Source organism: Somniosus microcephalus, chromosome 24 (assembly GCF_052327205.1).
Source record: "Somniosus microcephalus isolate GS21.2 chromosome 24, FLI_Smic_1.0, whole genome shotgun sequence".
In the NCBI taxonomy this organism is placed as follows: Eukaryota; Metazoa; Chordata; class Chondrichthyes; order Squaliformes; family Somniosidae; genus Somniosus; species Somniosus microcephalus.
Genome location: NC_141010.1, coordinates 7,251,335 through 7,278,553, shown reverse-complemented (window position 1 = coordinate 7,278,553; position 27,219 = coordinate 7,251,335). Strand labels below are relative to the sequence as shown.

Genomic DNA, 27,219 nt, shown 5'->3' with positions numbered 1-27,219 from the left:
GGAAATGAGGAGGGGGAAATGAGAGGGAGGGGGGAAATGAGGAGAGGAAGGGGAAATGAGGAGAAGGCGGGGGGGAAATGAGGAGAAGGCGGGGGGGGAAATGAGGAGAGGGAGGGAGGGGAATGAGGAGAGGGAGGGGGAATGAGGAGAGGAGGGGGGAATGAGGAGAGGGAGGGGGAATGAGGGAGAGGGAGGGGGGGGAATGAGGAGAGGGAGGGGAATGAGGAGAGGGAGGGGGGAAATGAGGAGAGGGAGGGGGAAATGAGGAGAGGGAGGGAAATGAGGAGAGGGAGGGGGAAATGAGGAGAGGGAGGAGGGAAATGAGGAGAGGGAGGGGGAAATGAGGAGGGGGCAAAAATGAGGAGAGGGGTGGGGAAATGAGGAGAGGGGTGGGGGAAATGAGGAGAGGGAGGGGGAAATGAGGAGAGGGAGGGGGAAATGAGGAGAGGGAGGGGAAATGAGGAGAGGGAGGGGGGAAATGAGGAGAGGGAGGGGGAAATGAGGAGAGGGAGGGGGGAAATGAGGAGAGGGAGGGGGAAATGAGGAGAGGGAGGGGGAAATGAGGAGAGGGAGGGGGAAATGAGGAGAGGGAGGGGGGAAATGAGGAGGGAGGGGGGGAAATGAGGAGAGGGAGGGGGGGAAATGAGGAGAGGGAGGGGGGGAATGAGGAGAGGGAGGGGGGAATGAGAGAGGGAGGGGGGAAATGAGGAGGGGGGAAATGAGGAGAGGGAGGGGGAAATGAGGAGAGGGAGGGGGGAAATGAGGAGAGGGAGGGGGGAAATGAGGAGAGGGAGGGGGAATGAGGAGAGGGAGGGGGGGAATGAGGAGAGGGAGGGGGGAATGAGGAGAGGGAGGGGGGAAATGAGGAGAGGGAGGGGGGAAATGAGGAGAGGGAGGGGGAAATGAGGAGAGGGAGGGGCAAATGAGGAGAGGGGAGGGGGGGCAAAATGAGGAGAGGGAGGGGGGAAATGAGGAGAGGGAGGGGGAAATGAAGAGAGGGAGGGAATGAGGAAGGGGGGAATGAGGAAAGGGGGGTATGAGGAAAGGGGGGAATGAGGAAGGGGGGAATGAGGAAAGGGGGGAATGAGGAAAGGGGGGGAATGAGGAAAGGGGGGGCGGAATGAGGAAAGGGGGGCGGAATGAGGGAAAGGGGGGGCGGAATGAGGAAAGGGGGGCGGAATGAGGAAGGGGGGGGAGCGGAATGAGGAAAGGGGGAGCGGAATGAGGAAAGGGGGGGCGGAATATGAGGAAAGGGGGCGGAATGAGGAAAGGGGGGAGCGGAATGAGGAAAGGGGGGGCGGAATGAGGAATGGGGGGGACGGAATGAGGAAAGGGGGGACGGAATGAGGAAAGGGGGGGCGGAATGAGGAAAGGGGGGGCGGAATGAGGAAAGGGGGGGCGGAATGAGGAAAGGGGGCGGAATGAGGAAAAGGCGGAATGAGGAAAGGGGGAGGCGGAATGAGGAAAGGGGGGGGAATGAGGAAAGGGGGGGGGAATGAGGAAAGGGGGGGATGAGGAAAGGGGGAGGGGGGATGAGGAAAGGGGGAGGGGGGATGAGGAAAGGGGGAGGGGGATGAGGAAGGGGGGGATGAGGAAAGGGGGAGGGGGGATGAGGAATCGGGGAGGGGGGATGAGGAAAGGGGGAGGGGGGATGAGGAAAGGGGGAGGGGGGGATGAGGAAAGGGGGAGGGGGATGGGGGACGAGGAAAGGGGAGGGGGAGGGGGACGAGGAAAGGGGGAGGGGGACGAGGAAAGGGGGAGGGGGACGAGGAAAGGGGGAGGGGGGGACGAGGAAAGGGGGAGGGGGGACGAGGAAAGGGGGAGGGGGGACGAGGAAAGGGGGAGGGGGGGACGAGGAAAGGGGGAGGGGGGGACGAGGAAAGGGGGGGACGAGGAAAGGGGGAGGGGGGACGAGGAAAGGGGGGGACGAGGAAAGGGGGGGACGAGGAAAGGGGGAGGGGGGGACGAGGAAAGGGGACGAGGAAAGGGGGAGGGGGGGACGAGGAAAGGGGGAGGGGGGGACGAGGAAAGGGGGAGGGGGGACGAGGAAAGGGGGGGGGGACGAGGAAAGGGGGGGGGGACGAGGAAAGGGAGAGGGGGGGACGAGGAAAGGGGGGGACGAGGAAAGGGGGTGGGGGGGACGAGGAAAGGGGGAGGGGGGGACGAGGAAAGGGGGAGGGGGGGACGAGGAATCGGGGAGGGGGGATGAGGAAAGGGGGAGGGGGGATGAGGAAAGGGGAGGGGGGATGAGGAAAGGGGGAGGGGGATGGGGGACGAGGAAAGGGGAGGGGGAGGGGGACGAGGGAAAAGGGGGAGGGGGACGAGGAAAGGGGGAGGGGGGGACGAGAAAGGGGGAGGGGGACGAGGAAAGGGGGAGGGGGACGAGGAAAGGGGGAGGGGGGACGAGGAAAGGGGGAGGGGGGACGAGGAAAGGGGGGAGGGGGGGACGAGGAAAGGGGGGGGACGAGGAAAGGGGGAGGGGGGGGACGAGGAAAGGGGGGGACGAGGAAAGGGGGGGGACGAGGAAAGGGGGAGGGGGGGACGAGGAAAGGGGAGGGGGGGACGAGGAAAGGGGGACGAGGAAAGGGGGAGGGGGGGACGAGGAAAGGGGGAGGGGGGACGAGGAAAAGGGGGAGGGGGGACGGAGGAAGAGGGGAGGGGGGACGAGGAAAGGGAGAGGGGGGGACGAGGAAAGGGGGACGAGGAAAGGGGGGACGAGGAAAGGGGGTGGGGGGGGACGAGGAAAGGGGGAGGGGGGGACGAGGAAAGGGGGAGGGGGAACGAGGGAAAGGGGGGAGGGGGGACGAGGAAAGGGGGAGGGGGGACGAGGAAATGGGGAGGGGGGGACGAGGAAAGGGGGAGGGGGACGGGGAGGGGGGAGGACGGGGGACGGGGGGGTAATGAGGATGAATTGAGGAAATTGCTGATTCCGGGCCGCTGTGTTTGCGGCTCTGGGCGGGGTTTGTTTTGTGTCGCAGGCGGAAGGAGTCAGTGCTGGAGCCGAGCCAAGGCGGAGAGAGGAGCCGGGGCTCGGGTCTGATTCTTGTCTTTGGAGCAGCGACTGAGCGCGGGTTCCGCAAAGATGCACCGAAGGGGAGTCGGAGCCGGCGCCATCGCCAAGAAGAAACTTGCAGAAGTGAGTTATAATCTATTGCCCCTTTCCCAGTTACAATCTAATGCCCCTTTCCCCAGTTACAATCTATTGCCCCTTTCCCCCAGTTACAGTCTATTGCCCCTTTCCCCCCAGTTACAATCTATTGCCCTTTCCCAGTTACAATCTATTGCCCCTTTCCCCAGTTACAATCTATTGCCCCTTTCCCCCCCAGTTACAATGTATTGCCCCTTTCCCCCCCAGTTACAATCTATTGCCCCTTTCCCCCCCCAGTTACAATCTAGTGCCCCTTTCCCAGTTACAATCTATCGCCCCTTTCCCCCAGTTACAATCTATCGCCCCTTTCCCCCAGTTAAAATCTATCGCCCCTTTCCCCAGTTACAATCTATTGCCCCTTTCCCCGAGTTACAATCTATTGCCCCTTTCCCAGTTACAATCTATTGCCCTTTCCCCGTTACAATCGATTGCCCCTTCCCCCCAGTTACAATCTATCGCCCCTTTCCCCCAGTTATAATCTATCGCCCTTCCTTTCCCCAGTTACAATCTATCGCCCCTTTCCCCCAGTTACAATCCATCGCCCCCTTCCCCCAGTTACAATCTATCGCCCCTCTTCCCCCAGTTACAATCTATCGCCCCTTCCCCCAGTTACAATCCATCGCCCCCCCTTCCCCCAGTTACAATCTATCGCCCCTTTCCCCCAGTTACAATCTATCGCCCCTTTCCCCCAGTTACAATCTATCGCCCCTTTCCCCCAGTTACAATCTATCGCCCCTTTCCCCCGTTACAATCTATCGCCCCTTTCCCCAGTTACAATCTAATGCCCCTTTCCCCCAGTTACAATCTATTGCCCCTTTCCCAGCAATGCTGTGATATCCTGAGATTGTCAAAGGAGTGTTATTAAGATTGAAATAAAAACAGAAAATGCTGAGATACTCAGCAGGTCAGGCAGCATCAGTGAAGAGAGAAACAGAGTTAACGTTTCAGGTCGATGACCTTTTGTCAGAACTGGAAAAAAGCAGGAAATGGAACAGTTTTTTAAGCAAGTGTAGGGGCTGGGAAAGGGGGAGGGGATGAAAGAACAAAAGGGAAGGCCTGTGATAGGATGGAAGGCGGAAGTGGTTATCTTATGTTCATTAATAATAGACATTCTTATTATGAACACAGCTAGCTTTTGCTAGATACTTTTATTGAGCACATGTGGACTAGGTACAGTATCTATAGAGGCATCAATCTTGACTGCTGCCTTGTGGGTAGCCTAGTGCCTCATGCATAATGTAGTCTTAATATACATACAGCTCTACACAGCTCTACGGCTCCACCTAGTGTCCACTATAGAATGACATGTTATTGATCATTACATCCCCCTTTCTTGAGGTTTAACAAAATCAATATCAATCAACTTTCAAGAAAATAATAAAGATAATATCAGTAACACTTTTGTTAGTGCTCTATAAACATAAACATTTTCAAAACAGTCAACACATTTTCAAAGCTTTACATTTGTACTCAAAGATTAAGTCTATCAGGCTCTTTTACTTCACGTGTGGATCTTCTCAACACGGGTAAGTCTGATGTGTCTTCATGAGATTGTTCTGGCGGTGAATGACAAGATGCAGTTGCGGCATTGTCATCAATCTGCTCTTGTATAGATCGAGGTCTCCTTGCGATCTTTGCTTGGAGAGGGTTTCAGTGTTTCCTTCACTCTTCATGCCATAACTCTCAATGTAGTCAATGCACTCTCGAAAAACTGCTGGCAGCTGGATCCCATCATACAGCATAGTCCTCTCAGCAGCCTCGGCTAATGGAACACCAAAGATTGGCCTGAGGGAAGAAGGAGTATCCACCGGAACTGCTTCCTGCTCTGGTGCAGGCTTCTTCTTTTTCTTTTTCTCTTTCCACTGCTTACAACATCTGCTGCGGTTATATCTTTGGACTTTTTCTCCTTGTGTTTTTCCTCTTTGTGCTTTTCTTCCTTTGGCTTCTCTTTGACCTTAAAGTCTTTTTCTTTCTTCTTGGAGAAACTAGGCTTTTTGAAGACATGGATACCCTTTGGCCTTTTCATCCTTGATGGGCTCTCTGCTTCATCACCTGAGTCATCTGGTCTGCTTATGGCACAGTTTATACGGTAGACTCTCTTGACCAGTTCTAAGTCTTCACAAGCTTTGTCACCTAGTATCGAATCAAGTCTTTCAGCCACAACAGAAAACATGAGATGATGCACTTTGTCTTTGACTGTCACTTTAAGTCTGCATACACCTAAGCTATCTATTTTCTGTCCATTATAGCTCTTCAGTAGTACTGACTTTTTCTGTATTTTGGGCTTTTCTTTCATATTTTTTATGTCACTCATACTGATTAAGTTTGTTTTTGCCCCAGTGTCCAGTCTCAATGTAACTAATGCTCCATTTATCTGCAGTGGGATCATCCATTTGTCCACTTTTACTGCATTGACTTTATGTTCAGCATTATCCATTTCTGAGGGCTGCACATTTTCTGTATCTTTTTTGATATCGTCACATGACACCATTCCTACAAAAAATGTCTCACTTAAATCAGTGTCCTCAATCACATTAACTTGTTGCCCTTTCGTTGTTTTTACTTTTGAAAAGCATTGTTTGGCAAAGTGATTCTTTCCATTACACTTTGTGCACATTTTTCCAAACGCTGGGCATTGTTTTAACTGGTGTTTGTAACCACAGCGTTTCCAATTAAAAATTTCATCCTCCGATTGCTTTTCATTTCTGTTCTACCCATGTTTCTTCCCCTTGTAGGACACAGCACCGACAGCAGCATTATCACTCATTACAATCGCATCATTATTGATTTCACTGGAAGTCTTCGCGTGCTTTCGAGCTAGCTCGCTGGCTTGGCATATTTTCACCGCATTTTCCAAATTTAGTTCGGTTTCTCTCAACAGACGTTCCCTGACTTTTTTATCATGAATACCAAACACAATCTGGTCACGAATCATGGATGCTTTGAGCTCAGAGAAATTACATGTCTGTGCTTTCAGTTTCAGATCAGTTATAAAGCTATCAAAAGTCTCATTTTGTTGCTGTGTCCGAGAACGGAAGATGTATCTTTCATACGTCTCATTCTTTTTGGGAGAGCAATGTGCATCAAATTTTTTTAGCACATCTTCTAATTTTTCTCTGTTCTCCTCTGGATTAAATACAAATGTATTAAATACCTCTATCGCCTGTGGGCCTGCAACCGTAAGCAGCAACGCTATTTTTCTTGCGTCTGGCTTTGTACCGAATCCGATGGCAGCAATGTAGAGTTCGAATTGTTGTTTAAAAATCCGCCAATTGTAGTCGACATTTCCCTCGAGATTCAAACGCTCTGGTGGCTTCAAATTCTCCATGTCGCTTTTCATAATTTTCAGCAGATCTTCACCATCCTGGTACCATCTTATCACAGAATCACAGAAACCCCACAGTGCAGATAGAGGCCATTTCGGCCCATCGAGCCTGCACCGACACATATCCCACCCGATCCCCGTAACCCCTACACATATCCCACCCTATCCCCGTAACCCCACGTATTTAATCCCCCTAACACTAAGGGTCAATTTATCATAGCCAATCAACCTAACCTGCACATCTTTGGACTGTGGGAGGAAACCGGAGCACCCGGAGTAAACCCACGCAAACACGGGGAGAATGTGCAAACTCCACACAGACAGTCGCCCGAGGCCGGATTTGAACCCGGGTCCCTGGCGCTGTGAGGCAACAGTGCTAGTTCATTAATAAATAGACATTCTTATTATGAACACAGCTAGCTTTTGCTAGACACTTTTATTGAGCACATGTGGACTAGGTACAGTATCTATAGAGGCATCCATCTTGACTGCTGCCTTGTGGGTAGCCTAGTGCCTCATGGGTAATGTAGTCTTAATATACATACAGCTCTACACAGCTCTACGGCTCCACCTAGTGTCCACTATAGAATGACATGTTATTGATCATTACAGTTAAGAGACATTTAGAGATATTCAAGGCAAAAAGATGGTAATGGGACAGGTTAAGACACAAAGGATGGCTCTAGATGAAGTGTAAATTGCTGCCATGTGGGGGAAAGAAGAAATAAAAAAGAGACAGACAAAGAGTGTGGATAAAAAAATATATATATATGTGATAGGGGCCGAGGTAATGATCTGAAATTGTTGAACTCTATGTTGAGTCCAGAAGGCTGTAAAGTGCCTAATTGAAAGATGAGGTGCTGTTCCTCGAGCTTACGCTGAGCTTCCATGGAACAATGCAAGAGGCCGAGGACGGAGAGGTCAGAGTGGGAGTGGAGCGGTGAATTTTCTTTGTGTTATTAAAGATTGGATCGGCTGGGGTTGTTTTCTTTGGAACAGAGGAGGCTGAGGGGAGACTTTAATTGAGGTGTATAAAATTATGAGGGCCGAGATAGTGTATAGGAAGGACCTATTTCCCTTAGCAGAGAGGTCAATAACCAGGGGGCAGAGTAATTGGTAGAAGGATTAGAGGGGAGTTGAGGAGAACCTTTTCACCCAGAGGGTGGTTGGGGTCTGGAACTCACTGCCTGAAAGGGTGGGAGAGGCAGAAACCGTCATCACATTTAAAAAGTGCTTGGATATGCACTTGAAGTGCCGGAACCCACAGGGCTACGGACCAAGAGCTGGAAAGTGGGATTAGGCTGGATAGCTCTTTGTTGGCCAGCACGGACACGATGGGCCGAACGGCCTCCTTCTGTGCCATAAATTTCTATGAATAAATGCAAGTCTTTTATTTTATGAGGAGAGTTCTAGTTTTAAAAAGCAAGGTGCACAGTCCTGTATCTCAATATTTCACACAGAGGGGTATATTGCACGGTATTTTAGTGTTTCTACCTATTAGTGGAATCAGCGAGGAATACTTATTAAAATCACAAACAATATTTAGTGCCAATTATAAACAACAACAACAACAACTTGTATTTATATAGCACCTTTAACGTAGTAAAACGTCCCAAGGCGCTGCACAGGAGCGATTATCAAACAAAATTTGACACCGAGCCATTTAAGAAATGAGGGCAGGTGACCAAAAGCTTGGTCAAAGAGTTAGGTTTTAAAGGAGTGCCTTATAGGAGGAAAGAGGTAGCGAGGCGGAGAGGTTTAGGCAGGGAATTCCAGAGCTTAGGGCCTAGACAGCAGAAGGCACGTGGGTATACTTTTTTGTACATATAAAGGATTTGATTTCTAGGGGGCACTAAGCAGGGCAGAGCATAAGAACATAAGAAATAGGAGCAGGAGTAGGCCATTCGGCCCTTCGAGCCTGCTCCGCCATTCAATAAGATCATGGCTGATCTTCTACTTCAACTTGGGTGTTCCCAATGGCGGGGAGTCCAGAACCAGGGATCACAGTCTAAGGATAAGGGGTAAGCCATTTAGGACAGAGATAAGGAGGAATTTCTTCACCTGGAGAGTGGTGAACCTGTGGAATTCTCTACCACAGAAGGCAGTTGAGGCCAATTCATTAAATATATTCAAGAAGGAGTTAGATATATTTTTTAAGGCTAAAGGGATCAAGGGATATGGGGAGAAGGCAGGGACAGGGTACTGAGCTTGGATGATCACCCATGATCTCATTAAATGGCGGAGCAGGCTCGAGGGGCCAAATGGCCTACTCCTGCTCCTATCTTCTATGTTTCTATGTAACTCCACCACAGTGGAGAATGTTAAAACGCCAGCCCCTCAGGAGGCGAGGGACTGCCCTCGATCACACTGCTATGCGAGGACCCGTGAGTGGAGGACAAGTATCACGTAAGGAAAATCAATGGTGCTAGACTTGGCTCTGTAGGTAGCACTCGGGCCTCTGAGTCAGCAGGTCGTGGGTTCAAGGGCCCCCTCCAGAAACTTGAGCACAAAATCTAGGCTCACACGCTGGTACTTGTGGGGTACAGTAGTATAGCGGTTATGTTACTGGACTAGTAATCCAGAGACCTGGACCAATGATCCGGAGACATGAGTTCAAATCCCACCACGGCAGCTGGGGAATTTAAATTCAGTTAATTAAATAAATCTGGAATAAAAAGCTAGTATCAGTAATGGATTGTCGTAAAAACCCATCTGGTTCACTAATGCCCTTTAGGGAAGGAAATCTGCCGTCCTTACCCGGTCTGGGCCTATATGTGACTCCAGACCCACAGCAATGTGGTTGACTCTTAACTGACCTCTGCGGTTCAAGGCGGCTCACCACCACCTTCTCGGGGGCAATTAGCGATGGGCAATAAATTCTGGCCTTGCCAGCGACGCCCAGATCCCATCAACAAAAAAACCCATAATACTGTGCAATATAATCACTGTGTGAAATATTATAGCGTTGCACCCTCTGTTCTTTAAAATTAGAACTCTCCTCATAGAAGAAAGACTTGCATTTGTATAGCGCCTTTCACGACCTCCGGATGTCCCAAAGCGCTTTACAACCAATGAAGTACTTTTTGAAGTGTAGTCACTGTTGTAATGTAGGAAACGCGGCAGCCAATTTGGCGCACAGCAAGCTCCCACAAATAATAACCAGATCATTTGTTTTTGGTAATGTTGGTTGAGGGATATATATGGGCCAGGACACCCTGCTCTTCTTCGAAATAGTGCCATGGGATCCTTTACATCCACCTGCAGAGGGCAGGCAGGGCCTCGGTTTAATGAAACGGCGCCTCCGACAGTGCAGCACTCCCTCGGTACTGCACTGGGAGTGTCGGCCTGGATTATGTGCTCAAGTGTCTGGAGTGGGACTTGCGGTAAGCGATGCTGAGTCACAGAGACCAGGGCCGTCCCAGTCGGCACTGCTAGCTGATCTCATGTTTAGCAGCAGTTGGGGTGGCCTCAGTGGCCCAGGGGTTGGGAGGGGAGTAAATCAGCCAGGGTCCTCGCTCCTGGTCACGATTCAGTGATTCCTGCTGGACATCCGATGAGGTCTGGCTGTGATAACCCCACTCTCTCCTCTGGTTTGAGTTGCCCGTCGACAGTCACAGTCTGGGGCCACACATGAAGAGTTGCAACTTCAGCCTACTGGCCCACAGACGGGTATGGAGAAGGAACATGAGGACTAGTGACGGAGAGTTGATGGAAACGGATTTCGCAGATCACTGTAATACTGTTGTTGGTGCACTGTACTATGGAGTCCCACTTCAGAGACAAAGTACAGGAGCAAGGACGTCTTGCTGCAGTTGTACAGGGCCTTGGTGAGACCACACCTTGAGTATTGTGTACAATTTTGGTCGCCTTATCTGAGGAAGGATGTTCTTGCCATGGAGGGAGTGCAGCGAAGATTCACCAGACTGATACCTGGGATGGCAGGAATGACGTATGAGGAGAAATTGGGCCGATTGGGCTTATACTCGCTGGAGTTTAGAAGAATGAGAGGGGATCTCATTGAAACTTATAAAATTCTAACAGGACTAGACAGACTAGATGCAGGAAGGATGTTCCCGATGGCGGGGGAGTCCAGAACCAGGGGTCACAGTCTAAAGATAAGGGCTAAGACATTTAGGACTGAGATGAGGAGGAATTTCTTCACCCAGAGAGTGGTGAACCTATGGAATTCTCTACCACACAAGGCAGTTGAGGCCAATTCATTAAATATATTCAAGAAGGATTTGGATATATTTCTTAAGGCTAAAGGGATCAAGGGATATGGGGAGAAGGCAGGGACCGGGTACTGAATTTGGATGATCAGCCATGATCTCATTAAATGGCAGAACAGGCTCGAGGGGCCTGCTCCTATCTTCTTTGTTTCTATGAGTATAAATCTAGGGTGACACCTCTGAGGGGGTGCTGCACTGTTGGAGGTGCTGCACCTCCTTTTAGCTGAAACATTAAACCGAGGCTCCCCCGCCCGCTTAGGTGGATGTAAAAGATCCCACGGCACTATTTTGAAGAAGAGCAGGGGGAGTTCTTCCCGGTGTCCTGGCCAATATTTTATCCCTCAACCAACATCACTTGTTGTTTGGCTGCCGTGTTTCTTACATTAACAGCAGTGACTACACTTCAAAAAGATCTTCATTGGCTGTAAAGCACTTTGGGATGTCCTGAGGTCGTTAAAGGTGCTATAGAAATGCAAAACTGTCTTTGCTCGCTTTTTTTAATCTGTCAATCGCGCAATGTTATTTTACTGCCTAACATTTACTAACTGGGTTTGCTTTAGGCCAAGTATAAAGAGAGAGGAACGGTGATGGCCGAAGATCAGCTGGCTCAGGTTAGTGCCCGTTACTCTGAGCTAAAACCCAGTGAGATGATCGTTTCACTGTCTGATGTTGACACATTGTACAGAGGCACCAGTGGCAATTGTTATCGTTTCTGAATTTTTCTCGCTCTTCGCAGATGTCAAAGCAGCTGGAAATGTTCAAGACACATCTGGAGGAATTTGCCAGCAAGCACAAGCAGGAGATTCGGAAAAGCTCACAGTTTCGAGTTCAGTTTCAGGACATGTGTGCAACAATCGGAGTGGACCCTCTCGCGTGTAACCCTGTTTATTCATCTCTCTCCAGTTTCCTTTCACTTCCCACCTTCCCCGATCTCAGAATGATGGGACAGTGTAGAGGGAGCTTTACTCTGTATCTAACCCATGCTGTACCTGCCCTGGGAGTGTTTGATGGGACAGTGTAGAGGGAGCTTTACTCTGTATCTAACCCGTGCTGTACCTGCCCTGGGAGTGTTTGATGGGACAGTGTAGAGGGAGCTTTACTCTGTATCTAACCCATGCTGTACCTGCCCTGGGAGTGTTTGATGGGACAGTGTAGAGGGAGCTTTACTCTGTATCTAACCCCGTGCTGTACCTGCCCTGAGAGTGATTGATGGGGACAGTGTAGAGGGAGCTTTACTCTGTATCTAACCCGTGCTGTACCTGCCCTGGTTGTGTTTGATGGGAAAGTGTAGAGGGAGCTTTACTCTGTATCTAACCCGTGTTGTACCTGCCCTGGGAGTGTTTGATGGGACAGTGTAGAGGGAACTTTACTCTGTATCTAACCCGTGCTGTACCTGCCCTGAGAGTGTTTGATGGGACAGTGTAGAGGGAGCTTTACTCTGTATCTAACCCGTGCTGTACCTGCCCTGGGAGTGTTTGATGGGACAGTGTAGAGGAAGCTTTACTCTGTATCTAACCCGTGCTGTACCTGCCCTGAGAGTGTTTGATGGGACAGTGTAGAGGAAGCTTTACTCTGTATCTAACCCGTGCTGTACCTGCCCTGGGCGTGTTTGATGGGACAGTGTAGAGGGAGCTTTACTCTGTATCTAACACGTGCTGTACCTGCTCTGGGATTGTTTGATGGGACAGTGTAGAGGGAGCTTTACTCTGTATCTAACCCGTGCTGTACCTGCCCTGGGAGTGTTTGATGGGACAGTGTAGAGGGAGCTTTACTCTGTATCTAACCCGTGCTGTACCTGCCCCGGGAGTGTTTGATGGGACAGTGTAGAGGGAGCTTTACTCTGTATCTAACCCGTGCTGTACCTGCCCTGGGAGTGTTTGATGGGACAGTGTAGAGGGAGCTTTACTCTGTATCTAACCCGTGCTGTACCTGCTCTGGGAGTGTTTGATGGGACAGTGTAGAGGGAGCTTTACTCTGTACCTGCCCTGGGAGTGTTTGATGGGACAGTGTAGAGGGAGCTTTACTCTGTATCTAACCCGTGCTGTACCTGCCCTGGGAGTGTTTGATGGTGATACTATGTGGGAGAAATTGATGTGGGTTCTGTTCCCCTGCACTGATCTCCTTCAGCACGACACAAAAGAAATTCACCCAAAAATGAATTGTATTATCAATTTTTAAAATGTTTTCTGATATTTACAGAAGTTTCTTTTTTTAATTTCCTATATGCAGCTGGGAAAGGCTTCTGGTCGGAGATGCTGGGCGTTGGAGACTTTTACTACGAGCTGGGAGTGCAGATTATTGAAGTGTGTCTGGCTCTGAAACACAGAAACGGAGGTGAAACTCTCGATCAGTTTTACGCCAGTGAGGTGACTTTGCATGTGTCGGTGTGCTGTGGTCCCAAGTGGAGATTTAAATGTACTTGGACCGGGCTGGACGCTTGTTTTCTGAGTGCAGACGTTTGCAAGACTCTAACATGCAGTTTTGAGGTGCAGGGGAAATGTATTCACTGCAGTTTGGTGTGGGTTTTGGGTGAGGTATGATCGGCCTGAGGTGTGAGGCCTCCCACAGGTGAATTGCCTGCTGACACTCGCTTCTGAGGCTCAAACGTGAAGAATGATCTGAGGCTTAAAGGCTGTTGGTGCCTGAGGGATTGTACCCAAGGAAGAAGGGAGATAAATTTAAATTGGGGCGGGGGCGGGATTGGGGTGTGTGTGTCAGGAAGTGTCTTTTGTATGGATGGTACAGACACCCTCAGCCCTGCTTACAACAACTTGCATTTATACAGCGCCTGTAATGTAATAAAACGTCCCAAGGTGCTTCACGGGAGCGTTATCAGACTAAGGCACTGAGGCACATAAAGAGGACAGGTGACCAATAGCTTGGTCAAAGAGGTCGGTCTTAAGGAGCGACTTAAAGGAGGAGAGAGAGAGGTTTAGGGAGGGAATTCCAGAGCTTAGGGCCCAGGCAGCTGAAGGCGCAGCCGCCAGTGGTGCAGCGATGGAAATTGGGGATGCGCAAGAGGCCAGAATTGGAGGAGAGCCGAGATCTCGGAGGGTTGTAGGCCTGGAGGAGGTTTACAGAGATAGGGAGGGGGCAAGGAGGCCATGGAGGGATTTTGAACACAATGTTGAGAATTTTAAAATGGAGGTGTTTCCGGACCGGGAGGCAATGTAGGTCAGCGAGCTTAGGGGGGTGATGGTTGAACGGGACTTGGTGCGGGAATGATTCTAATGATCGGGAAAAGCTTCTCATGGTGTATCCTTAACTTGCCAGGTCTGATCACGCTGGATGAGCTGCACCAGCGCGTGCTGAAAGGAAGAGGCAAGTTTGCCCAGGACGTCAGTCAGTGAGTACAGCAGGGAACCCCGAACTAAGCCAATGGATCGATTGGTAAAGTCTGTTCCGGCCCTCGTTACCATGGGACTAGCTGTTTATCATTCAATAACCAAAATCGGCCGGGATTAGACTTAATAGAATCATAGAAACTCCCAGCAGAGGAGGAGGCCATTCGGCCCGTCGTGCCTGTGCCGGCTCTTTGAACGAGCCGTCGTGCTCAGTCCCACACACCCGCTCTTTGTCCGTGACCCTGTCAGTTCCTCATCCTCCAGAACCCTTTTAAAATTATTGAGGAATCAGCTTCCACCACCTCGGGCAGAGCGTTCCGGACTTGCTGGTAACGGGCTGTTGTGAAATGCTTTGTTTGCTTGTACATTGGGATTGATCCTGGAAAATGAGTGGGACGTCAGGAAGAGAAAAAGCCCAATTAAACATTTAGTATTTTATTTTTGCTTTTCAGACTATGTTTGGTCTAGACTGGGCTTGTATTCCCTCGAGTATAGAAGGTTTAAGCGGTGATCTGATTGAGCTGTTTAAGATGATTAAAGGAGTTGACAGGGTAGAGAGAGAGAAACTATTTCCTCTGGTGGGGGGAGTCCAGAACCAGGGGGCATAACCTTAAAATTAGAGCCAGGCTGTTCAGGGGTGATGTCAGGAAGCACTTCTTCACACAAAGGGTGGTGGAAATCTGGAACTCTTTCCACCCGCTCCCCCCCCCCCCCAAAAAAAGTTGAGGCTGGGGGTCAATTGAAAATTTCAAAACTGAGATTGAGAGATTTTTCCTAGACGGGGGTATTAAGGGTTACGGAACCAAGGTGACTAGGTGGAGTTAAGATACAGATCAGCCATGATCTAATTGAATGGTGGAATAGGCTCGAGGGGCTGAATTGGCCTCTTTCTCTTCCTATGTTCAGATTACCTGATTTTGTTTTTTGTCGTTGTCCACCTACCACCCTTCACCCCTCGAGCTGGTCACACCAACCATTGCCAATTGGTCTTTGTTTTCTCCTCACTTGATGCCCACGCTCTTCCTCTCGTACCATCCTTATCCAGGGATGATCTCATCCGGGCCATAAAGAAACTGAAATCCTTGGGCAACGGCTTCAGTATTATCCCGGTCGGAGGCAGGTACCTGGTGCAGTCTGTCCCTGCGGAGCTGAACATGGATCACACGGTGGTGCTGCAGATTGCTGAGGTAGGCGACCGCATTGGCTTTGTGAGGGACCGAGGGCTTATACTACAACAACAAGCGCCTTGAATGTAATAAAACGTCCCATAGGCACTTCACAGGAGCGATTATCAGACAGAATTTGACACCGAGTCACGTAAGCAGATATTAGGGCCAGTGACCAAAAAGCTTGGTCGAAGAGGTAGTTTCTAAGAAGCGACTTAAAGGAGGAGAGAGAGGCGGAGAGGTTTAGGGAGGGAATTCCAGAGCTCGGGGCCCAGGCAGCTGAAGGCACGGCTGCCAATGGTGGAGTGATTATAATCGGGCATGCTCCAGAGGGTACGTGTGCGAGAGACGCCCCTTTCTACCGGTTCAAAATCTGCAAGATGATTTACAAGGTTGCAGTTGCCTGGGAGATTCCCTGGTTTTTCTTTTCCTCCTCATTAACCCCACATTTCCGATCGATCCTTGTGTGTAGGTCACTCCCTATTCTGGGCTGAGTACTGCAGCCAAGGAAAAGCATTTTAAACATGTGGGTGCGGGTATGTTCCCCCCACAAGGGCAAAGAAAGAAATACTTACATTTATATAGCACCTTCCACGACCTCAGGACGTCCCACCGTGCTTTACAGTGCAGTCACTGTTGTAATGTAGGAAACGCAGCAGCCAATTTGCGCACAGCAAGCTCCCACAAACAGCACTGTGATAAAAACAGAAAATGCTGGAGATACTCAGCAGGTCAGGCAGCATCAGTGAAGAGAGAAACAGAGTTAACGCTTCAGGTCGATGACCCTTCGTCAGAACTGACGAAAGGTCATCGACCTGAAACGTTAACTCTGTTTCTCACTTCACAGATGCTGCCTGACCTGCTGAGTGCCTCCAGTTTTTCTGTTTTTATTTCAGATTTCCAGCATCGGCAGTATTTTCTTTTGTAACAGCACTGTGATAATGGCCGGATAATCTGTTTTAGTGATGTCGATTGAGGGAGAAATATTGGCCCCAGGACACTGGGGAGAACTCTCCCGCTCTTCAAAATAGTGCCATGGGGTCTTTTACGTCCACCTGAGAGAGCAGACGGGGCCTCGGTTTAATGTCTCATCCGAAAGACGGCACCTCCGACAGTGCAGCGCTCCCTCAGCACTGCACTGGAGTGTCAGCCTGGATTGCTGTGCTCAAGTCTCTGGAGTGGGGCTCGAACCCACAACCTTCTGACTCAGAGGCGAGGGTGCTACCCCCTGAGCCACAACTGACACCGTAAAAGCAGTGACGAGTGCAGAATGAAGTCGTACAGGCCAGAAAGATCCCAGGTTCGATCCCTGGTCTGTGATGAGTTAGTTGTACGTGGCTGTGGCAGCTGTAAGGGCTGCTATTATTGGTCTCTGGGTCTGTGTGTGCCAGGCTTCCAGCTCTTGATCACAGTCCAGTGACTCCTGCTGGATGACTGTGGTAAACCACTGTTTGTATTCCTGTTTGTCCTGTTTGCATTCCACTGTGTACATGCCTGGACATGCCTCGGCTGACTCCTCCCACAGGTCCTAGTATAAAGGTGACTGCTCCCCAGCCCTTAGTATCATGGACCGGTCGACCACGCGAGGCAGACCTCCATTCTGTTGTTAATAAAAGCCTTTGGTTACTCTTCTAACTCTCAGTCTTTTATGAGTAATTGATAGCGCATCAATTTTATTAACAACATTTTATAATGGAGAAGATCCTCACACCAGCATGCCTGGACTTAGATCATCGGGAGGCGGACTCATCCACCAAGTTTACTCACTGGCTTAAGTGTTTCGAAAAATTCCTGACCGCCTCCGAAGCAATCAAATCGGACGAGGACAAACTGGATGTCCTGACCTCCAAAGTGAACCACCGAGTGTACTCGGTCATCCAAGACGCGACCTCGTACGCGGACGCTATCAAGCTCCTCAAGGACCAGTACACGCGCCCAGTGAACGAAGTGTACGCCAGGCACCTCCTGGGGAGTCGTAAACAACAACCTGGGGAATCGACCGTGGAATACCTTCAGGCACTGTCTGTGCTTGGCCGGGCCTGTGGTTGTAAGGATGTAAAGGCCGCCGTGTACACAGAGGAACTTATCCGGGACGCTTTTGTAGCGGGCCACAGATCCAATTACACCCGACAGCGACTGTTGGAGCAGAGTAACCTCGACCTCAACAAGGCCTCTGAACTCGCACTATCGTTGGATGCAGCCTACCAGGGCATGGATGCCTACTCCTCTGCACCGTGGACGCCGTGGGGAATGACAGCCTGGGACACGGTAGGACCGCCTCATAGCGCCGTGCCACCCCAGCCACACCCCAACAACGGCCCAACTACCGCAGCAGTGTCCCAAGGCCAGACAGCAGTGCCCCAAGGCCAGAAATGCTACTTCTGTGGCCAGGCAAAACACCCCAGAGCGCGCTGCCCGGCGAAAAACGCGATCTGCTCGGGCTGCGGGAAGAAGGGACACTACGCTAGCGTCTGCAGGGCCAAAGCCACCCCGAACCCCAGCAGCGCCGCGTGTGGGCCATGCGGGCCGCCATCTTGGACCTCCCCGGCCATGTGCGAATCACCGGTACAGCAGCCATTTTGGACGCCTCCAGCCACATGGGGATCATGGACGCCGCCATCTTGGACGACAGCCGGGACGCAGCAGGCCCCCGACACCGCCTCATCTGATACCCGCAGCGACACACCGACCCCTACGCTGGCATCCGTTACACTGGACCAAGCGAGACCGCACCAACTGGCCAGTTCCACAATGGACATTAAGGTAAATGGTCACGATACAATCTGCCTTTTTGACTCTGGGAGCACGGAGAGCTTCATCCACCCCGACACGGTGCGGCGTTGCTCTCTCCCAGTCCTGCCTGCGCAACAGCGGATTTCTATGGCCTCCGAGTCCCAGTCGGCGGACATCGGCGACTACTGCGTGGTGACACTCGTAGTAGACGGGACCGTGTACGATCATTTTAAACTTCTGGTCCTGCCTGACCTCTGCGCTGCCGTCCTGCTGGGGTTAGATTTTCAGTGCCACCTTAAAAGTGTTACGATGGCGTACGGTGGACCCCTACCCCCACTCACAGTCCGCAGCCAGCAGCTTCCAAACTGCCCGCCGCGCACCAGGTGCAACCTCTCCACACTCAGAGTCACCCCCCCCCCCCACTGTTTGCTAACCTCACCCCCGACTGTAAGCCCATCGCCACAAAGAGCAGGCGATACAGTGCCGGGGACAGGGTTTTCATTAAAACCGAAGTGGAGCGGCTCCTGAAAGAAGGGATTATTGAGGGCAGCACCAGCCCCTGGCGAGCCCAGGTTGTGGTCGTTAAGGCCGGCGAGAAGCAGCGCCTGGTCATCGACTACAGCCAGACAATAAATCGCTACACCCTGCTGGACGCCTACCCACTCCCCCGTATAGCTGATATGGTCAACCAGATCGCGCAGTACCGCGTCTTCTCGACCATTGACCTGAAATCAGCGTACCACCAGCTCCCCATCCGCCCTGAGGACCGCCAGTACACTGCCTTTGAGGCAAACGGCCGCCTCTATCACTTCCTTAGGGTTCCCTTTGGCGTCACCAACGGGGTCTCCGTCTTCCAAAGGGAGATGGACCGGATGGTAGATCAAAATGCGTTGCAGGCCACTTTCCCATATCTGGACAATGTGACCATCTGCGGCCGTGACTTGCAGGACCATGACGCAAACCTCGAAAAATTCCTCCGCACCGCCCAACTCCTAAACCTGACATATAACAAGGAGAAGTGCATATTCCGCACAAACCGCCTCGCCATCCTTGGCTGTGTTGTGGAACACGGAGTCATCGGCCCCGACCCCGACCGGATGCGTCCCCTTATGGAACTTCCACTGCCCCACTGCCTCAAGGCCCTGAAGAGGTGCCTAGGGTTTTTCTCCTATTACGCCCAGTGGGTCCCCTACTATGCGGACAAGGCCCGTCCGCTGATCAAGTCCACCTCTTTTCCCTTGACGGCAGAGGCCCGCTTAGCCTTCCACCGTATCAAGGAGGACATTGCCAAAGCCACCATGCACGCAGTGGACGAATCCATCCCCTTCCAGGTGGAAAGCGACGCGTCTGACTTTGCCCTGGCCGCTACCCTCAATCAGGCGGGGAGACCCGTGGCCTTCTTTTCACGAACCCTCCAAGGCCCGGAGACCAGACATTCCGCTGTTGAGAAGGAGGCCCAGGCGATTGTGGAGGCTGTGCGTCATTGGAGGCACTACCTGGCCGGAAAACGATTTACCCTGCTCACTGACCAGCGTTCAGTTGCTTTTATGTTTAACAACAAGCAGAGGGGCAAAATCAAAAATGACAAGATCTTGAGGTGGAGAATCGAACTTTCCACCTACAACTACGAGATCTTGTACCGGCCCGGGAAGCTAAATGAACCCCCGGATGCGCTATCGCGTGGCACCTGCGCCAGCGCGCAGATCGATAGACTGCGGGCCCTCCACAATGACCTCTGCCACCCGGGGGTCACCAGGTTCTTCCACTTCATCAAGGCCCGCAACCTGCCTTACTCTATTGAGGAGGTCAGGACCATGACCAGGAACTGCCAAGTCTGCGCTGAGTGCAAACCGCACTTTTATAGACCAGACAGGGCCCACCTGATAAAAGCCACTCGCCCCTTCGAGCGCCTGAGCGTCGATTTTAAAGGGCCTCTCCCCTCCTCCGACCGCAATGTGTACTTCCTCAATATTATTGATGAGTACTCCCGTTTCCCGTTCGCCTTCCCCTGCCCGGACATGACCAGTGCCACGGTCATTAAATGTCTGAACAACCTCTTCACCCTGTTCGGCTTCCCCAGCTATATCCATAGCGACCGGGGCTCATCGTTTATGAGCGACGAACTCCGTCAGTACCTGCTAACTAGGGGTATTGCCACAAGCAGGACCACCAGTTACAACCCCCGGGGGAACGGACAGGTGGAAAGAGAAAATGCGACAGTTTGGAAGGCCGTCCTGCTAGCCTTAAAGTCTAGGGGCCTTCCAACCTCCCGCTGGCAGGATGTGCTCCCCGATGCGCTCCACTCTATTCGGTCACTGCTCTGCACTGCCACTAACGCCACCCCTCATGAGAAAATGTTGGTCTTCCCAAGGAAGTCCACATCGGGGACATCGCTACCGCCATGGCTGACGTCCCCAGGGCCGGTCCTACTGAGAAGACACGTGAGGACCCATAAAACGGACCCCCTGGTCGAGAGGGTCGACCTCCTCCACGCCAACCCCCAGTATGCTTATATCGCATACCCGGACGGGCGGGAGGACACAGTCTCCATAAGAGACCTTGCACCCTCGGGGGCCGCAGTAACCCACTACCCACTACCACCCCCCCCCCACGATCCGATATCCAGCCCCAGCAGACGGCAGGCCTGGGCCCCGCGACCCGCTCGACATCTACGAGGACGACACGCCTGTGCCACAGCCTACGCTGGACTCGACGCCGGAAACTTCACTACCCCTGCCGTCGCCACGCAGATCACAGCGGCAGACAAGACCTCCGGAGAGACTCCAATACACTAACTTTTAATACACTTCACCCCGCCGGACTCAATTTTAAACAAGGGGTGAATGTGGTAAACCACTGTTTGTATTCCTGTTTGTCCTGTTTGTATTCCACTGTGTACATGCCTGGACATGCCTCGGCTGACTCCTCCCACAGGTCCTAGTATAAAGGTGACTGCTCCCCAGCCCTTAGTATCATGGACCGGTCGACCACGCGAGGCAGACCTCCATTCTGTTGTTAATAAAAGCCTTTGGTTACTCTTCTAACTCTCAGTCTTTTATGAGTAATTGATAGCGCATCAATGACCATCGGTTGAAGCTCAGCTGTGATGTCTTACATGGCCAAATGGCCTGATGACAGTCACTGCGTCGAAAACTTAGGCCAAGTTACTGGAGCGTGTACAGTGCCCATCAAACTGTAAGAACGTAAGGAGTTGGCCATACGGCCCCCTCGAGCCTGCTCCGCCATTCAATAAGATCATGGCTGATCATCCACCTCAACTCCACTTTCCCGCCCGATCCCCATATCCCTCAATTCCCCATGAGTCCAAAAATCTAAAAACAAAATCTTAGCTGACACTCCAGTGCAATACTGAGGGAGTGCTGCACTGTTGGAGGTGCAGTACTGAGGGAGTGCTGCACTGTCGGAGGGTCCGTACTGAGGGAGTGCTGCACTGTCGGAGGGTCCGTACTGAGGGAGTGCTGCACTGTCGGAGGGGCAGTACTGAGGGAGCGCTGCACCGTCGGAGGGGCAGTACTGAGGGAGCGCTGCACCGTCGGAGGGGCAGTACTGAGGGAGCGCTGCACTGTCGAAGGTGCAGTACTGAGGGAGTGCTGCACTGTCGGAGGGGCAGTACTGAGGGAGTGCTGCGCTGTTGGAGGTGCTGTACTGAGGGAGTGCTGCGCTGTCGGAGAGGCAGTACTGAGGGAGTGCCGTATTGTCGGAGGGGCAGTACTGAGGGAGCGCTGCACTGTCGGAGGGGCAGTACTGAGGGAGCGCTGCACCGTCGGAGGGGCAGTACTGAGGGAGCGCTGCACCGTCGGAGGGGCAGTACTGAGGGAGCGCTGCACCGTCGGAGGGGCAGTACTGAGGGAGTGCTGCACCGTCGGCAGTGCCGTCTTTCGGATGAGACGTACTTGAGCATGCAGAGGAGGTGGCAAGACAAAGGGCACAAGCAAGAGAAACTGGAGTGAAACCATCCTCCCAAGTCTTGTTTCACAGTAAATGTTTTCTTACAATATGGAGAGAGATCGAACTCATCCACTTCTTGTTTTACAGAAGAATGGATATGTGACAGTCAGCGAAATCAAATCCAGTCTGAAGTGGGAGACTGAACGCACTAACCAGGTGTTGGTATGTATGGACACTTACTGCAGTATTCTCTCTTTAACACTGTCCTGTCCTGCCCTGGGCAGGGTCTGCTCAGGGTTGGGCTGTCTGCCGGTACTGACTTCATTACACTTTCCATAAGCTGACAGACCGAGGGGGAATGGCGTCACAACACTGAGCTAGGAGCAGAATGGTGTCTCGTTTCTCTTTGTCAAACCATGGATATCTTCGCAGCTGCAAAGCTACTATATTTATTTTTAAAAACTTGCATTTCTATAGCGCCTTTCACGACCACCGAATGTCCAAAAGTGCTTTACAGCCAATGAAGTACTTTTTGAAGCGTGGTCACTGCTGTAATGTAGGAAACGTGGCAGCCAATTTGAGCACAGCAAGCTCCCACAAACAGCACTGTGATAATGACCAGATAATCTGTTTTAGTGATGTTGGTTGAAGGATAAATATTGGCCCAGGACACCGAGGAGAACTCTCCCGCTCTTCTTCAGAATAGTGACGTGGGATCTTTTATCTCAACCCGAGAGGGCAGACGGGGCCTCGGTTTAACATCTCATCCAATAGACGGCACCTCCGACAGTGCAGCACTCCCGCGGTACTGCACTGGGTGTGTCAGCCTAGATTCTTGTGCTCCAGTCTCCGGATTGGGGATTTGAACCCACAACCTTCTGACTCAGAGGCGAGGGTGCTGCCCACTGGCTGACACTAAGAATAAGAATGGCCCGTCCAAACTACTAGTGCCCGTCAGTAAATTAGAAATTCCTGTCTATAAAACATTGGATGTCCCATGGTGTCCACTGGCAACGGAAGGCTTCCAAAAAACTGCTGGGCCTCGCGTGGTCATTCGCGAGGGTCAGGTGGGTGTACCACAGATCCAAATATGGACAAGCAGTTGGAGAAACCCTCCCTGGTGCTCTCGGGCACCCAGGGTCTGTGTACAGTGCATAATTAGTCACAAAATGGCCACTTCCAATATGGACGATAAATATGAAGTGTAACAAGGAAAATCATTGGTAGACATGGGTCTGTAGGAAAGCTTCAGTAAAATACGTTCCGTTAGTTTTACATAGGATTATATGGGATATACGGCACAGAAACAGGCCATTCGGCCCAACCAGTCCATGCCGGCGTTTATGCTCCACTCGAGCCTCCTCCCGTCTTTCCTCATCTAAATCTATCGGTGTAACCCTCTATTCCCTTCTCTCATGTGCTTGTCTAGCCTCCCCTTAAATGCATCTATACTACTCGCTTCAGCCACTCCCTGTGGTAGCGAGTTCCACATTCTCACCACTCTCTGGGTAAAGAAGTTTCTTCCGAATTCCCTGTTGGATTTCTTGGTGACTGTCTTATATTGATGGCCTTTAGTTATGCTCTTCCCCACAAGTGGAAATATTCTCTCTCTCTCCACTCTATCAAAACCTTTCATAACTTTAAAGACCTCTATTCGGTCACCCCTCAGCCTTCTTTCAAGAGAAAAGAGACCCAGCCTGTTCATCATTTCCTGATATGTATACCCTCGCATTTCTGGTATCATCCTTGTAAATCTTCTCTGCACCCTCTCCAGTGCCTCTATATCCTTTTTATAATACGGTGACCAGAACTGTACACAGTACTCCAAGTGTGGTCTAACCAAGGTTCGATACAGGTTTAGCATAACTTCCCTACTTTTCAATTCTATACCTCCAGAAATAAACCCTAGTGCTTGGTTTGCTTTTTTATGGCCTTGCTAACCTGTGTCGCAACTTTTATTGATTTATGTATTTGTACTCCGAGAACCCTTTGTTCCTCTACCCCACCGAGACTCGCACCCTCCGAGTGATAAGTGACCTCCCTATTCTTCCTACCAAAATGTAATACCTCACATTTATCTGTGTTGAACTTCATTTGCCAATTATATGCCCACTCTGCAAGTTTATTAATGTCCTCCTGTAATTTGTTGCAGTCCTCCTCAGTATTGACTATCCCCCCAATTTGGTGTCATCCGCAAATTTAGAAATTGTGTTTTTGATTCCAACGTCTAAATCGTTAATATAAATTGTGAACAGCAGTGGTCCCAGCACTGATCCTTGTGGGACACCACTACCCACCTTCTGCCACTGTGAATAGCTACCCTTTACTCCTACTCTCTGCTTTCTGTCCTGAAGCCAGCCAGCAATCCATTCTGCTACTTGTCCCCTGACTCCACATTCTCTGACCTTGTTCATCAGTCTATTATGGGGTACCTTACCGAAGGCCTTTTGAAAATCTAGATAAATTACATCTACTGCATTACCATTGTCTACTCTGTTGCCTCTTCAAAAAATTCAATGAGGTTGGTCAAGCAAGACTTTCCCTTTTGAAATCCATGCTGAATATTCATTACTATGTTTTTTTGGTTTCTAGATGTTCTTCGATTTTCTCCTTTAGTAGGGATTCCATTATTTTTCCTACCACTTATGTTAAGCTGACTGGTCTATAATTCCCTGGACATGTTCTATCCCCCTTTTAAAATATCGGTATTACGTTAGCTATCCGCCAGTCCTCTGCCACTACACCTTTTTCTAACTAATTATTAAATATGTGTAGTAATGCCTCGGCTATCTCTTCCCTAGATTCTTTTAAAATGCGTGGATGCAATCCATCCGGACCAGGGGTTTTATCCTCTGAGTTTGATTAGTTTATTTAATATATCCCCTCTTTTTTTATTTTAAATGCACTTATCTCATCATCCAATGTCATGTCCACCTGTTCTATCTCCCTGGTAAATAATGAAGCAAAATAATTATTTAATATTTCTGCCATCTCTCTATCATTACCTGTGGTATTATCCTGTCGATCCCTTAATGGCTCTATTCCCATCCCAACCTTTTTTTTTATTGATGTGCCTGTAAAATATTTTACTATTTTGTTTTATGTTCCTTGATAATTTAATTTCAGTTCCTTTGCCTTCCTAATTTTTTTTTTTACTTCTCTTCTAATCTCTTCATATTCTCCCTTATCATGCACTCCCCTGCTGTCTATGTACTTAATGTGTGCCTCTTTCCTTACCCTCAATTGTTCCCTTATGGCTGTATTCATCCATGGAGTCTCATTATTGTTTAGTTTGTTCTTTCCTTTTAGCGGAATACATTGTTCCTGCACTCTGTTGAACACCGTTTTAAATGTTTCCCATTGCTGTTCTACATCGTTGTTTGCCAATATTGTTGCCCATTTTATTTTTCCAAGTTCTATACTCAGCCCCTCAAAATCAGCTTTTCTCTAATCTATTACCCTGGTTTTCATCATACTTATGTCCTTCTCAATTATCATCTTAAAGCGTATTATATTATGGTCACTATTGCCTATATGTTCCCCTACTTTTACTTCTCTTATCTGCTCTGGTTCATTCCCCATTACTAGATCCTCCCTTGTTGGGCTTTTTACATATTGCATTAGAAAGGAGTCCTGTACACATTGTAGGAACTCCATTCCCTTATCCCTGTTATCTACCTCTTCTGTCCAATTATTCATTTCCCTAATTTGTCTGCATATTTCTTCCTCCACCTCCCTGCCACTATTATTAGGTGGTCTGTAGACTACATCTATTCGTGTGATTGATCCTTTATTATCTTTTATCTATCCCTATGGATTCTATTTTTGTCTTTAAATGTTGCTGTCTGTGTTCAGCACTTTCACATATTTTAGATCCTTCATGACTTTGTCACCGTGGCAAGTTACATAGAATGTACAGCACAGAAACAGGCCATTCGGCCCAACTGGTCTGTGCCGGTGTTTCTGCTCCACACGAGCCTCCTCATCTCACACTATCAGCATATCCTTCTGTTCCTTTCTCCCTCATCTGTATATCTAGCTTCGCCTCAACCACTCCCTGTGGTAGCGAGTTCCACATTCTCAGCACTCTAGATATTTAATTACAATGTGGGAGGTTGGGAACTTAGTGGATTCTGGTGAACATGTAGTCAACAAATTGGATGAGAACTGTGTCAAAAACCCTTGAGTTATAAATCTTTTAACTTCTTTCAGGAACACTTGTTGAAGGAAGGCTTGGCGTGGATTGACAAACAGGCTCCCGAGGAGCCTCAGTACTGGCTGCCTGCACTCTTCTCTGATCTGTACTCCCGGGACGTTACTCCAGAAGAAGCTGATGAAAGCTTGCCATGAGAAAAAAAGAAACTTCAAACTGGGGAGGAAAAAAAAAGTCTCTTGACTTTACAGTTCTGGTACCAGCATCAAAGATTAGTGTCAAACTGCGTGTTCAGATTCTGGGATTGCTAAGGGTCTTATTGCAGCTGGTAACTTCCAGTATTGCTGTACCCGACACTTGCACAGTTACATGGTTCAATCTTTCTCCCAGTCTTTACACCTCAGCTAATTGAGTTTGTGTCCGGAGGTGATTGTACTTTAAAGTGCTGGTGACAGGGTTTGGATTTTGAGGGAGGGACAGGGGAGAGAGGAGGGGGGAGGAAGTATATGTCGTTTGATTATAGATCTGGCTAAAAATCTTAATTTGATCGTGTATTTCCGAGAACAGCAGGCCAAGTGATGTTGCCACGGCTCAGACCCAAGAGTGTGAACAGACTGACCTGCAGGAAGATCTGGCTAAGTCAACTGAAATACTAAAATTTGTAATTTTGTTAGTAATACAAACGTACAAAAAGACAGGCAGGAAGAGAGACCAGCTGGTCCAACATGCCTGCCTCGCACTCAGGATGGCCGGAGCAGCGTGACTAAACATTTCCTATCCCCCGCCACCCCCCGGGGAGGAGTCGGCACCGGAGAGGGAAGGACCCCGTCACCAGCAGTTGTGCTTTGTAACTCCAAACCTGCAATTAAATTTTGTGAAAACAAAACCAGGTAATGGGAAGAGGGTTTTATTTTTGCACCAAGTGTTCAGTCATTTAGAAAGTAATAGTTTCCGGCTCACACACATCACTTTCCTGTGATTAAGCAGCGCCTCGATTTCAAAAATTCTCATCCTTGTTTTCAAATCCCTTCATGGCCTCACTCCTCATCTCTATAACCTCCTCCAGCCCCACAATTCCCAAGATATCTGCGCTCCTCTAATTCTGCCCTCTTGAGCATCCCCCGTGCCTTCTGTTGCCTGGGCCCTAAGCTCTGGAATTCCCTCCCTAAGCCTCTCTCCTCCTTTAAGACGCTCCTTAAAACCTACCTCTTT

The 27,219-nt window shown here is 50.2% G+C and overlaps 1 protein-coding gene across 1 annotated transcript; it reads left to right on the top strand.

Annotated features, from left to right (window-relative positions):
• The first annotated feature begins 2,974 nt into the window (after positions 1-2,974).
• On the top strand, positions 2,975-26,893 carry snf8 (SNF8 subunit of ESCRT-II). The gene is made up of 8 exons (XM_085966175.1): positions 2,975-3,136; positions 11,263-11,313; positions 11,439-11,577; positions 12,932-13,036; positions 13,976-14,048; positions 15,092-15,233; positions 22,002-22,076; positions 26,067-26,893. Exons 1-8 carry the CDS (start codon positions 3,083-3,085, stop codon positions 26,202-26,204), a joined length of 777 nt encoding a protein of 258 aa, XP_085822301.1. The 5' UTR covers positions 2,975-3,082; the 3' UTR covers positions 26,205-26,893.
• The last annotated feature ends 326 nt before the right edge of the window (positions 26,894-27,219 follow it).